The 15418-nt window shown below is 30.4% G+C and overlaps 2 protein-coding genes and 1 pseudogene across 2 annotated transcripts; all 3 read left to right on the top strand.

Moving 5' to 3' along the window:
* The first annotated feature begins 541 nt into the window (after window positions 1–541).
* Window positions 542–2299, top strand: LOC108833176 (uncharacterized). Its single transcript, XM_018606611.2, has 7 exons — window positions 542–649; window positions 738–824; window positions 911–1102; window positions 1256–1411; window positions 1506–1559; window positions 1642–1773; window positions 1904–2299. The coding sequence occupies exons 1-7, from the start codon at window positions 542–544 to the stop codon at window positions 2297–2299; spliced, it is 1125 nt and encodes a 374-aa protein (XP_018462113.2).
* A 2554-nt stretch (window positions 2300–4853) lies between these two features.
* Window positions 4854–7414, top strand: LOC130495571 (eukaryotic initiation factor 4A-13-like; annotated as a pseudogene).
* A 3919-nt stretch (window positions 7415–11333) lies between these two features.
* On the top strand, window positions 11334–13124 carry LOC130495570 (uncharacterized). Its single transcript, XM_056986982.1, has 7 exons — window positions 11334–11441; window positions 11530–11616; window positions 11705–11896; window positions 12043–12198; window positions 12296–12349; window positions 12432–12563; window positions 12729–13124. Exons 1-7 carry the CDS (start codon window positions 11334–11336, stop codon window positions 13122–13124), a joined length of 1125 nt encoding a protein of 374 aa, XP_056842962.1.
* The last annotated feature ends 2294 nt before the right edge of the window (window positions 13125–15418 follow it).

The following is a 15418-nucleotide window of genomic DNA, read 5'->3' as shown; positions in this document are numbered from 1 at the left end:
TAACAAATGTAGTTAAACGGTAAATTTTATTCATTTCCAGTGACTTGTTTGGCATATTTTCAAATTTATTTTTTCAAAAGTTTTGTACAAAGGAAATTTTCGTGTACTTATCTTTATTTGAAAAAAATCTTTCGTCAATCGATTTTACTAATAGTAAGATAATATTACAAAATCAATATACAGATTTTTCAGGAAACAAATCATAGTCATATAAAAATATACGATAAAAAAAAATAATTTGAGGATGCTTCTTAAAAAGTAATTTTATTTTGAATAGCCGCTGATTGACTATAAAGTTTTGTTTGACTCAAAATTGATTCCCTATTTAACTCACACAACTGACCTTTCTTAGTGATTATCATTCCATTTGGTTTATAATTCAACCTTAATAAACTCAGTCAAACTAAAACTTTATGTTTTCCGTTATAAACAAATAAAGATGTGTATTAGTTGTTACTATTTTAATTTTCTCTATTAGACATGATAATATGTGCATATAAAAAATAGAGTGTTTTCAATTTTGAGACACAAAACAAATAAAATGTCAACCAGAATTAGGATAGCGCTTGTTGTGAATCTGTTATCTCTTATATTTTCAACAACTATAGTTGATTCCAATCAGAGTACAGTACCTCTCAGATCTTTTAAGGTTTGTTTAAAATACAACTTGAGAAGCACATTTTCTTCTATTATTTAGATTATCATGTAACATAAAAACTTTTTTTTGTCTTTGACAGATAAGCGAAAATGTTACATATGATTGCATAGATATTTATAAGCAACCAGGGCTCAATCATCCTTTGCTCAAAACCCACAAAATTCAGGTGCATTGCCTCAGAATTTCATCTCCTATGTTTTTACTTGTACTAGCATGAAAAATATTGATTATACAATTTTTTTTATTTGAAAGATGAAATCATCAATCTCAAGACCTGAGTTAAAGATGCAAACTGGCAAAAACGAAACATCTAACAAAACGAAATTAGAATGTCCAAATGGAACTGTTCCTATATTGAGAAATACAAAAGGATTTGCCACTAACTCACAAATCTTTGCTGAGAAGAATTTTCATCCGCTATCAGCAGATAGTCCTGGAATGCATGTAAGCACTTATTTCAATTTTCTTAATACGACATATCTAATATTTTTATGTACACATCAAGTATTAACTATTAAGTCATTAGTGGTTTTGTTGCAGAAAATGTCATTAATGTTTTGCCCAAAATGATTCACTAATGTAACCGACTTTTGATAGATTGCTGGAGTAAGATCCAATGGTCTATTTCGTGGTGTACAAGCTTGGTTTAGTGCAAATGCGCTAAACGTGGGAAAGGATCAAGTCTCATATAGTCAAATATATATAGGCAGTGGATCGAAAAACCAAGTCAATTATATCTCAGCGGGTTGGATGGTAGGTTTTATATTTTATAAGTGTATTGCTTAATAAATTCGTTATGTGGACCTTTTGAGTATATTCTCAAAGTATTAGAATTCCATGTTGATAGATAAATCCAAGTTTATATGGCGACCAAGGTGTTTGGACTTTTGGATTTTGGAAGGTACGTGTCTACAAACAAATTAATGTTTCATGAAAACATTGATCAAATAGTAACAAGTATAGTATTAAATATTATTTAATAGGGCAAGGATGGGAAAGGATGTTACAATACAGCATGTTCAGGGTTTGTTCAAGTATCAAAGGTGATTCCAATTGTTGAGCCCTCTGTTCTTAAGCCAGGGGTCCCCGGCTGGTTGCGATATTCCATTCATCAGGTTATTACTTATAATCAGTTTTATAAGCAAGCTGGTGATCGATATATTTGAATATAACATTTCTTAGATCCGTACCTTTTAAACTGATAAATGTATTTGTCTTGTTTCTTTTTTTAATATATGGAAAAAGGATAAAAACACAGGAAACTGGTGGATTACACAACTTAAGGAAAATGCACCTAATGAAGATATCGGTTATTGGCCAAAAGAATTATTTAATCTTCTAGACAATGGTGCAAATATGGTTGGAGCTGGTGGTGTTGTTCATGCTTCTCCTTCTGGTTCAAGCCCTCCCATGGGTAATGGTCTTTTACCGAATGGAGACCCCCAGGATTCAGGAGTTTTTACAAATATTGAAGTCTTGAATTCCAACTATGAGCAACATAAAATGGATTCTTTTCCTATAGAGAGTTTGGTAGATAGTGTGAAATGTTATGGTCTAAGAATTGGTTCGCAATTACGATTCCGTCATCTCGGTTTCTTTTTCAACTATGGTGGTTTGGGAGGGAATGAATGTGGAGCTTAACATTGCCAACATACTCTTTAAAATAGGAATTTAATAAAAATATTATACATTAATAAAATGCAAACCATTATATAGATGTACTATTCATGTTTTTTTTTGTTCTCAAAGTTAATGTCTCTCTAACTAGTAAGTGCAGTTAACGTTCTATTTGAATGTTAGAAACCACAGTAAAAAAGAGATATGAACAGATATATACGATCATATAGATCCAATTTAAGTTGGTTGCTGCATATATCTAGGCTTGAAGCATGCCCTTAACCAATGAAGCATCTAATCACTACTAAAAAACCTACATTGATATCAAATTGTTATAGCACGTTTTTACTGAACTGCTATCATAGATTATTTAGAAAATTCTGTATTGTATAACATCGTTAGACAAAACGCTATAGTAGAATCAAACCTAAAATAACACTTCAATAATGCTTTTTGAAAATTAAGTGAACGGAAAGATAAAATCACTAATTCCGCCAATACTTACTGTGAAATTTGAATTGGGCGCCACAATACATTATTTAAGCGGTTTCATCAATGCTATGAAAGACAAATAATTGCATTTCACTAATGCTAAAAAACTATTTGAACCCCTAAACCATAAACATGCTTTTAAACCATAAACTCTAAAAATAACCCTTAAAACTCAAATCTTTTCATATTATAACTTCAAATCTTAAAATTAAACTCAAAATTTAATTTTCGTAATCGTAAACTATAATTTTCTAAACACAAAGATTTAATATCTTAAATCCAAAATTCAAACATAAACTATACATTCAATACTCTAAATAAAACTTCAAATCTAAATTATTTAAAAAATTAAATATAAATCTTATATCTAGTCTTCAAATCTATTATTTTCCAAATTTAATCCAAAATACTAAACGTTAACCATAAAACCTCGTATTACAACAACCAAACCTTAAGTCACAAAACTAAACTTTGCTCTTAATCATAATTTTTAATAAACCATAAAATCCAAAATTTAAAACTTTTCAACTTCTGAATCAAACATTCAAATTTCTAAACAAATTATAAATCAGATTTATGTGTAAACATACAAATTCAAAAATGATGAAATTTTTTTATATCATGACATTAAATTTAATTAATTATAAACTCCAAAACATAGATTTTATATTCTAAACACACAAAAACAAAAGAAATACTTTCATTTTAATCCTTTTTATCAATTCAGTTTTAAAAGAACATAACCAAAAAATTAGAATCAAACTTTTATTTCAAAGTTTATATACAATTATTTAAATTTAGACATTTTAAAATAATTATAGATAAAGAAAAATATAACTTTTATTAGTTTTTGTTTTGGCATTTGATTGGTTTTGATCCAAGGGCTGCAAATCACTCTTTTGTGATCTTCATGCTTCCTTCTTATTGGTCGATTCTTCAAATATCTGATTTTGGGTTTCACTCTCTTCATCTCACACACATCTCTTTTCTCTGTATCACTCTCCTCGTCATCTCCTTTCTCGCTCTCTCTCTTGTTATCCTTCTTTCTCTGTCTCTCTGTCTATGTTGTATCTAATTTTTTTTATTTATATTAATTGATATATCAATAACAATTAATATTTGAACAGAAAATATGATTAAAAACATGGAGGAAAAAATATTTTAGGATTAGTTTTGATGAGAAATCATCTAGAATAGCTGGTAAATATACATTTATATAGACCTTTAAGTTTATAGTTAAGGGATATGGATTTGAGATTGACGTTTAAAACTTTATAAAAAAAAATTGAAAATATTTTTTTTTTCAAAATAGTTTCAAAAATTATTCACGAATTTCAAAAAGAAAAAAAACAAAAATAATTATAAAAATTTTGAATTTTAAAATATATAATCTGAAAGAATAATTTTTTAGTATTTTATTTTATTTTTTATTTATATGTTTATGTATAACTGTAGAAATGTCCTTTTCTATTAAATAAAACATTTTAGTCAATTTCCTCTTTAAAGTGTTTTCTGATAAAAACTTGAAAATGGTCTATTTAGTATAATTTCCCTTAGTTGATATATCAATAACAAATATTATGTTAACAGTTTTTTTACTTGTAATTGTTATTTTTTTCTTTATTTGTTCAGTTCTGTCTCCCCACCCCCCACCCCCAATTTTTTTAATATAAAAGGGTTTACACTAATAATATATAAATATGTTTTAGAGATAAACGAAACACTAAATTTAATAAATTGTTAAAATTAATTATAATTAACATCATTTTATTGATGTAAATTTTGCATCAATTACTATGTTACTATCATTTTTTCTTTATTAGTTCAGTTCCCCCATTTGTTTTTTCTTATATTAAAGGTTTTTCACTAATAATATATCAAAAGGTTTTAGAGATAAACAGAAACACTAAAATTAATCGGCACTTGATAAATTGTTAAAATAAAACATGAGTCATCTAATTGATGTTGATGTTAAACAAGTCAATAATAATACTATTGATGTTAAACATGTCAATAATAATGTTAAATAACATATTTTGTATCAGTTACTAATAAGTAATTTGAACTAATAGCATTTCTATACGCGATGCAATACGATCTTTTTCTTGTTTCAGTTCATCTCCACGTCCCCGTCCGGGAAGATCAGCGGGGATGTCTGTTGCCGCTTCCAGCAACGATAGGCCAATCCGCGCCCTATGATAATCAGCAGGATCACGCCAATGATGAGTGCCCAAGCTCCTGCGGTGAGACTACTGTCTCCAAAATCCGGTAGACTATCTGTAAATCCCATCTAACCAACAAAAGAAAAGAAAAATTAGTAACCAAAATCTATATTTGTAGTCTTTTTTTATTGATTATTAAGTATAATCTTATATTAATAGTCTTCCATTGTTTTCATTTTGTAAGTTGACAATGGACTTTATTTGTTTATTTAGTTTTATCCTTATGCTGTTTTAAATAAAACAAAAGTAAACTATATGTAAAGAAAAATAGAAAAATTAATACTTTCTTGATTTCACAATATTCAGTCAAAAGCTGTACTGTAAGACCCTACTCACCACATTCTCACAAAGAATCTGAAGAACCTTAGCATTACTTGACTCTCAGATTTCTTCTGAGAGTCTATTCGCTGCAGATTTTTCTACTGAAAGGTGAAGGTATCGTTCAGTGGTCTATGTTGATGGAGAGAATCAGGTTCCTCCCTGCATATGAACACTTGAGTTGTGGAGTTTTGTTGTAGAAACCAACGATCTTTACCACATCTCCAAAGGTGTATCAATACAGTCCTGCATTAGTTTGTAATGACAACCTCAGACTTCAGGTACACCCTAAACCGGTCCCTGCTCTATTTCAGACACTGGGGAGAAACTCGAATAACCAAGATTCGGGAAACCACAGCGAATGTAGCTTCCTCTGGAGACATGATGACTCTTGGTGTAACGTTAGCAGCAACCCACCCCTTCCGTGCTACCGTGTAGTCATCACGACTCACAAAGAGGTAGACCACCAGCGTAATGCATCAGCTTCTTCACATATGTGAGCCAGTCAAGATCCCATAGTTTAGAACACTTATATTTATATATAGAATTTGACTGTCCATCTATTTTTCTCTACATTTTTTTCTTTTTTTCTCTATAACTTTGCTTGTTTTTTTCTATTTTCTATATATTTAATCTATTAATTTTGAGTCCTGTTTTTATTTACTGTACAAAGGTTGTAACTTAAATTTTAAATTGTCCAACAAGAGATTTAATAATATCTGAAACATTATAAGTAATTCAATCTGATTGATAATTCAATGTGTTTTCTTAATAAATCTGATTAATAATTCAAAGACTAAACCTAATTCCCATACGGGGAAGACTCGCGGGGATGTCTGCTGACACTTCCAGCAGCAATAAGCTATCCCTCGTCATAAGATAACATCCAGTATGACTGCCCGATGATTGGCCACTCTCCTGCTGTGAGACTGTAAGCAAAATTAGGTGGAGAATCTTTAAACGTCATCTGATCAGAAAAAGAAAAGTTAGTAAATACTCTATCTATTTTATAATAAATATTATTTTAACATTTTTTCTTGTTATATAAAAAAATTTATCTTATAATTTCAATACAAATTATATTTATATTCTGCTAAAAATTAACTGCAAACTATATTGATTTTATAAATAATTTTAATTATCTCAAATACTAAAGGTCAGAGAAATGTAATTAATTAACGACTTGCATATATTTTCTTCACTTTATTAATTTGTGCGAAAAATATCAAATTGACATTTATTTAGAAACGGAGAGAGTAATGAATATGATCATTTTACTAAACTTAATAACGATCAAAACATTTGCATAATTAATAGAGAGGATGTTCGTCAAATACACTAGCATCACTAATGACAATGGTTTAGGCTTGATTTATTATAGTTTGTCAAGAGGAAGAAAATTATTCATGGTTTAGTTTGGTTTAGCTTCATTTCCTATAAGTTGGTCTACTCCAAAGCTCAGTCCGGTACCTAGTATGGGAAAACCGCAATATTTCTGCTCCAACCAGAGAGCCCTTGGTGGACTACCTTTGGCGTCAAGGTTCATGCCTGTGTCCGTGAAGGCGTGAAGAACAGCGCATTCTCCAAGGTGGTGTCCATGTTGTTGTCGGAACTCCAGGGCGTGTCTTTGACATGTCGAAGAGACAATCCACATTAAGATGTTTGTTTTTGATGAAACTAGTGAAATGCTCTCTCGTGGTTTCAAGGACCAGATATCTATGACATATTCCAGTTTCTTCCACTGAAGATCTAAGAGTGGGTGCCTTCTGAGCAACAATGCCACCAGAAGCTCTTGAGATCACAAGGAAGTTCGTGAGCAAGCCAGTGAGAAACTGAGAATCTTGGTGAAGCGTGACGAGCTCACCCTCGAAGGAAGAGTGGAAACTCGAGACACTCTGCGATCACTCGGAGTATCATCTTCGTGAACACTATAGGCGAAAGGTGGATTGGCTCACAGACAAAATGAGAGGACGTGACCACACAGTCTCAGCTACGTCACAGAGGCATGGATCTACAACACAATAGATATCATGCATAAAGAGAGTTCAGGTCTGGATCTTCTCGTGTGCTCATCACAACTGATCTCTTGGCTCATGGTACCTATTGATTGTATAGCAAGTCTCACTGCTGCCTTCGAACGTTGATGATCTGCTGTGACGGAGAAGTTCACACTGTCACTGAAGAGTAAAGGTTTATGTTGGATCAGGATTCAACGATTAAGAATCTGGTCTTAGCTCAATGGAGTTAGAAGAAGAAGCTAGAATTGGAACTTGAAGGGAAGACATTCTAGAAGTATACTGAAGATTAATACAAAGTCTTGATTATTTGGTGAACGACGAGTCGTCATCTTCTTGGACGGAGTTTGTGAGAGAACAGAGAGAAAGTAAACAGAGTGAGAGAACAGAGTGAGAGAACATTGGAACTGAGTGAGAGAACAGAGAGAGAGTGAACAGAGAGAGAGAACAGAGTGAGAGAACATAGGAACTGCTTGTTTCTTAAGGCACACCTCATTTGTGTAAAATGATATAGTATAATATGTTTTATGATATCGTATATATAAATATTTTAGATCCTGAGCATAAACTTAATTTACAGAGAAGTGTCTCATATAAAATGAAGACTAATAATAATAAAAAGTTTTTAAAATAAGATTTTGAACCATGTTTTTAAAATAAGTTATTTTTGTGTGTTTGTATGTGTATGTTTTTTACATAATTTTTGAAAATTTTATGGATATACATGATATTTTCAAAGTTGAGTTTCATGAGTAAAAGTAAAGAAAATTTACATCCCAATAAATAAAATTTAATAGATTTGTTGAATCAATGATATGTAATTTTTTCCCATAATGAAAGATTTTGAATAGAACTTAAAATGAAATCTATAAATTTAAAAATAACAATAACAATAATTTTTAAGCCAATAACAATGGAATCTATAAATTTTTCAATTCCTCAATGATTTTTCTACCAATAACCCCCATAAGAGGATCACTAATCCTGGCATGTATATTAAAAAATTGTCCCTTTTTGTAGTTATTAGTAAATAATTATCTTAGGTAAAAAAGAAAAGTACTCTAATATGTCCTAGTTACAAAAACAATTATTTTAACTACCCCATCCATTTTCTTATTATCCTTTCATTTTTTCTTTCTCTTTTTACCCTCACTTTCTTCATTATTTTCTTTTCTTATTTTCAAATGTTGTGGAACCTACTATTATATTTTTTTTCAGCTCAGCCCCATATATCGCCCATATTATTCTTTTCAGTTTTTCTTTTTTTTAACTTTTTGAGTGGGTCCCATATCTATTTTTAAAATCCTTTTTACAATTTTCAAAATTTTTTTGAAGATTAATATAAAACTAAAATAATGGAAAAATCTATTTATCTTAAAATAATTATTTTATAAACAACAAAATAACAAATTAAGTTATTAAAATAATGTTTTAATCAATAATTATTTTAAAAAATTAATTTAATAAAATATTTTTACAAATTAATTTTATTTAACTAAAGTTTTATTTATTTATATATAAGCAATCAATTTTAACATAAGATATTTCATATTTAAATCAACAATTAATTTTAAAAATATTTATATAACTGATTTCAATGATATTTCAAAAATACAAATTTAATAAAATATCTATTTAAAAAATATTTTGATAAACAATTAATTTTAAAAATAAATTTAATAAAATATTTATATAAATTTTGGTTACATAAAATATTTCAAAAATACAAATTCTATAAAACCTATATTTCAGTAATATTTTAATAAAAAATTAAATTCAAAATAAATTTAATAAAATATTATATAAATTATTTTTCGTAATTAAAGTTTATATATATTTTATATAGCCTTAAAATTTATAAATAAGATATTTCATATTTATACTATTTATACTATTTATATTTGTAATTAAATTAACAATCTATATAAATTATAAACAATATTCTCTTTTTTTATAAAAATTAATTTTGACATTTTTTCTTGTTATGTAAAGAGTATTATTTAAGATTTCAACTCAGTTATATCTATTTTATTTTAATGTTATGTCTTAACAGCTTTATTAAGAGCATTAATGCATTTTAATTATTTTTAATCTTTGTGAAAAATATCAGAATTACATTATTTTATATGAATTTTAAGATTTGATATTCTATTTTTATTTACATAAATATAAATATGTATTGTGGACTACTAGCACTATTAAGACTATCTTGTACTACTTTGGACTACTATGTACTATACATATTTCTATTTTTTCTATATTTTCGGCTTATACATTTTTTGCAGATATAACTTATTTTATTTTCACGTAGTATTACTAATAAATGTTAAAAATTTATAAAAATATTATTAAACAAGAGAATATTACTACTATATTTGGTACTACTAAGTGTAAGTATAATATTTTTTGTTGAATGTTTTATATTATATTTTATATGTTTTATTAATACTTCATATATTATTAATTATTGATATATGACAATTATATATTCTATACATTATAGGCATGTTTTAATAGTTTTCGTTCAAAAAAAAGACATGTTTTAATAGTTTTTTTATTCACCTTAATCATACTTATAAAAATTCAGTAGTACCACCTCTTTTAATCTTGTAAAACCTTATAGAACCCACATATTAAAATTCTACACATTCAAAATAAGCTACAACCATTGTTTCTAATAATCATAGAACATGGTTCCTCAAAATCACATTAATAATAGCCAATGATTCATACATATATCTAGAACTTGAACAGCTTCGTTGAACAAAGTCACTTTTATGTTGCTGACTTCCTCATCTTTCACACCAAAGTTGCAAGTGACAGAAAATCCATCTGGTTACTGGCTGAGGTAAGGGCCTTATTATCTTCTTTTAACACAATGATCTCATCGGGCTGACATAACACCTTATTATCCTCTCGTATTCGCCTCTGTTTTGCATATGACAAAGAAAAAGGATTCTCGATTGGTGATTAATATGCTTCTGTTCTCCCCTCATTGCTCTAACCGTCACTGAATCACATGAAAAAAAAACAGAAGACAGTTGAAAGTTATTAGAAGAAACAGATAAACAAAACAATTTTAGACACATAAGCTTAAACAATTCATATGACAGTGATAACATAAAGACTCAAATCTTTCATAACTAGAACAAACCGTAAAATAAAGGCCAAAGCTTAATCTAAATGTTATAGTCTAATAACACATAAAAATGTTGAACTGACTATGATCATATATTATATACAATTCATACTTTAAAAGCGTTGCTAAAAATAAAATTACAAAAAGTTTCTTACTTTCTTGACATGATAAATATTTGAATTATTTACTAAAATTGGAAGTGCTGAAAACTTAAAACTAACATAAATTATGCAGCAATAATAGTGGAAGATTTTTTTTTAGATATAAACATTATATAACAAATGTAGTTTAACGGTAAATTTTATTTCATTTTCCAGTGACTTGTTTGGCATATTTTCAAATTTATTTTTCAAAAGTTTTGTACAAAGGAAATTTTCGTGTACTTATCTATATTTGAAAAAACTTTCGTCAATCGATTTCACTAATAGTAAGATAAGATTAAAAAAATTAATATACAGATTTTTCAGGAAACAAATTATAGTCATATAAAAATATATTTTTTTTTTTTGTAACTTGGCTTGTCATATAAAAATATACGATACAAAAAATGAATTTGCGGATGCTTCTTAAAAAGTAATTTTATTTTGAATAGCCTGATTAACTATAAAGTTTTGTTTGACTCAAAATTGATTCCCTATTTAACACATCGTAACGTTTCAAGATACACAACGGACCTTTCTTAGTGATTATCATTCCATTTGGTTTATAATTCAACCTTAATAAACTCAGTCAAACTAAAACTTTATGTTTTCCGTTATAAACAAATAAAGATGTGTATTAATTGTTACTATTTTAATTTTCTCTATTTGACATGATAATATGTGCATATAAATAATAGAGTGTTTTCAATTTTGAGACACAAAACAAATAAAATGTCAACCAGAATTAGGATAGCGCTTGTTGTGAATTTGTTATCTCTTATATTTTCAACAACTATAGTTGATTCCAATCAAAGTACAGTACCTCTCAGATCTTTTAAGGTTTGTTTAAAATACAACTTGAGATGCACATTTTCTTCTATTATTTAGATTATCATGTAACATAAAACCTTTTTTTTGTCTTTGACAGATAAGCGAAAATGTTACATATGATTGCATAGATATTTATAAGCAACCAGGGCTCAATCATCCTTTGCTCAAAACCCACAAAATTCAGGTGCATTGCCTCAGAATTTCATCTCCTATGTTTTTACTTGTACTAGCATGAAAAATATTGATTATACAATTTTTTTTTATTTGAAAAGATGAAATCATCAATTTCAAGACCTGAGTTAAAGATGCAAACTGGCAAAAACGAAACATCTAACAAAAAGAAATTAGAATGTCCAAATGGAACTGTTCCTATATTGAGAAATACAAAAGGATTTGCCACTAACTCACAAATCTTTGCTGAGAAGAATTTTCATCCGCTATCAGCAGATAGTCCCGGAATGCATGTAAGCACTTATTTCAATTTTCTTAATACGACAGATCTAATATTTTTATGTACACATCAAGTATTAAGTCATTAGTGGTTCTGTTGCAGAAAATGTCATTAATGTTTTGCCCAAAATGATTCACTAATGTAACCGACTTTTGATAGATTGCTGGAGTAAGATCCAATGGTCTATTTCGTGGTGTACAAGCTTGGTTTAGTGCAAATGCGCTAAACGTGGGAAATGATCAAATCTCATATAGTCAAATATATATAGGCAGTGGATCGGGAAACCAAGTCAATTATATCTCAGCGGGTTGGATGGTAGGTTTTATATTTTATAAGTGTATTGCTTAATAAATTCGTTATATGGACCTTTTGAGTATATTCTCAAAAGTGTATTACAATTCCATGTTGATAGATAAATCCAAGTTTATATGGCGACCAACGTGTTTGGACTTTTGGATTTTGGAAGGTACATGTCTACAAACAAATTAATGTTTCATGAAAACATTGATCAAATAGTAAAAAGTATAGTATTAAATATTATTTAATAGGGCAAGGATGGGAAAGGATGTTACAATACAGCATGTTCAGGGTTTGTTCAAGTATCAAAGGTGATTCCAATTGTTGAGCCCTCTGTTCTTAAGCCAGGAGTCCCCGGCTGGTTGCGATATTCCATTCATCAGGTTATTACTTATAATCAGTTTTATAAGCAAGCTGGTGATCGATATATTTGAATATAACATTTCTTAGATCCTTTTTTCAAAAAAAAAAAACATTTCTTAGATCCGTACCTTTTAAACTGATAAATGTATATTTGTCTTGTTTCTTTTTTTAATATATGGAAAAAGGATAAAAATACAGGAAACTGGTGGATTACACAACTTAAGGAAAATGCACCTAATGAAGATATCGGTTATTGGCCAAAAGAATTATTTAATCTTCTAGACAATGGTGCAAATATGGTTGGAGCTGGTGGTGTTGTTCATGCTTCTCCTTCTGGTTCAAGCCCTCCCATGGGTAATGGTCTTTTACCGAATGGAGACCCCCAGGATTCAGGAGTTTTTACAAATATTGAAGTCTTGAATTCCAACTATGAGCAACATAAAATGGATTATTTTCCTATAGAGAGTTTGGTAGATAGTGTGAAATGTTATGGTCTAAGAATTGGTTCGCAAAAACGATTCCGTCATCTCGGTTTCTTTTTCAACTATGGTGGTTTGGGAGGGAATGAATGTGGAGCTTAACATTGCCAACATACTCTTTAAGATAGGAATTTAATAAAAATATTATACATTAATAAAATGCAAACCATTATATAGATGTACTATTCATGTTTTTTTTTGTTCTCAAAGTTAATGTCTCTCTAACGACTTACATATATTTCCTTCACTTTATTAATTTGTGCGAAAAATATCAAAGTGACATTTATTTAGAAACAAAGAAAGTAATGAATATGATCATTTTACTAAACTTAATAACGATCAAAACATTTGCATAATTAACAGAGAAGATGTTCGTCAAATACACTAGCATCACTAATGACAATGGTTTAGGCTTGATTTATTATAGTTTGTCAAGAGGAAGAAAATTATTCATGGTTTAGTTTAGCTTCATTTCCTATAAGTTGGCCTACTCCAAAGCTCAGTCCGGTACCTAGTATGGGAAAACCGCAATATTTCTGCTCCAACCAGAGAGCCCTTGGTGGACTACCTTTGGCGTCAAGGTTCATGCCTGTGTCCGTGAAGGCGTGAAGAACAGCGCATTCTCCAAGGTGGTGTCCATGTTGTTGTCGGAACTCCAGGGCGTGTCTTTGACATGTCGAAGAGACAATCCACATTAAGATGTTTGTTTTTGATGAAACTAGTGAAATGCTCTCTCGTGGTTTCAAGGACCAGATATCTATGACATATTCCAGCGATCTTCCACTGAAGATCTAAGAGTGGGTGCCTTCTGAGCAACAATGCCACCAGAAGCTCTTGAGATCACAAGGAAGTTCGTGAGCAAGCCAGTGAGTTGTGAGTATCACCCTCGAAGGAAGAGTGGAAACTCGAGACACTCTGCGATCACTCGGAGTATCATCTTCGTGAACACTATAGGCGAAAGGTGGATTGGCTCACAGACAAAATGAGAGGACGTGACCACACAGTCTCAACTACGTCACAGAGGCATGGATCTACAACACAACTGATCTCTTGGCTCATGGTACGTATGGATTGTATAGCAAGTCTCTCTGCTGCCTTCGAACGTTGATGATCTGCTGTGACGGAGAAGTTCACACTGTCACTGGAGAGTAAAGGTTTACGTTGGATGAGGATTCAACAATTAAGAATCTGGAACTTGAAGGGAAGATATACTAGAAGTATACTGAAGATTAATACAAAGTCTTGATTATTTGGTGAACGACGAGTCGTCATCTTCTTGGACGGAGTTTGTGAGAGAACAGAGTGAGAGTAAACAGAGTGAGAGAACAGAGTGAGAGAACAGAGCGAGAGAACATAGGAACTGCTTGTTTCTTAAGAGTGATTTTGCATCGGTTCAGCTTGAACGGAAGAACATCTGTTAAAGGAAAGGCTGTGGATTCCGGGATAAGCTCGATGAGTGGTCATTGAGATCGTGAAGAATCTAAGAGAATCGTTGAGGCTGAGGAAGAGAGATTGTGAAGACATAGCATCTAATGGAAGCTCTTTTGGAGCAGAAGAATGGGTCTATGTACAATGTTGGGGAGTGATTTTCAGAGATCAAAACAGTAAAAGAAAGACTTAGGCAACTCCTCTCTCTCTCTCTCAGTGGAGTATTTGTTTCTAGTTTTGTTGATGATTAACAGTTGCTCAAGGATTTTCAGATATCTGAGAGAAAGAAGACTTTGTCGTCTGACTAGAAGAGATGACAATCAGTTGCCTAAAGAATCTGAATAGATGACAGAATGGTATCAACTATATACCAAACTTTTATCTTTCTTTTGTTTTTTTTAACAATTTGGACGACAATTAGGTTGACTGCAACTGTGGCTAAAGAACCTGAAATATGTGAATTTTGCATTGTATATTTTGCATTGATAAATGGTTCCTTGCAATGAAACTTCCAAGTAACCTAGAATTACTGACTAATGCCATCTTACTCTTTAGCAGGCTGGTGCTTTAATGCTTGCTGATAATGGAATTGTCGTTCATGAGTTTGACGATGTATGGATATCAAAAATCAGGTTAGTGATCATCAATTTCTTATTAGTACTACTGAGTATGAGTTTTCCTGGAGTGTTGCTCCTTTGAGATTTATGATACATTTGAGGACAATGGTTGATATTCAATAAGCCATGGAGCAGCAAACAATAATCACTATGAAGCTGGTATACAAGCAACTTTCTAGCTCTCCTGATTACAACAAATGTACTCAGGTAGATATTTATGTGCTCTCGATTGATCACAGGAGAAAGAACAGATGGGGCTGCTTTTTACCAACATAGCTTTGCCAGAAGAATAAAGAACACATGTTTTCGATGCTGTAAGACATAGGGGCCAGTCTCAGCGAACATTCTTGA

This window comes from Raphanus sativus, chromosome 6 (genome assembly GCF_000801105.2).
Source record: "Raphanus sativus cultivar WK10039 chromosome 6, ASM80110v3, whole genome shotgun sequence".
NCBI lineage: Eukaryota > Viridiplantae > Streptophyta > Magnoliopsida > Brassicales > Brassicaceae > Raphanus > Raphanus sativus.
The sequence above is the reverse complement of the archived record's forward strand: the minus strand, read 5'-3'. Positions and strand labels throughout refer to the sequence as shown.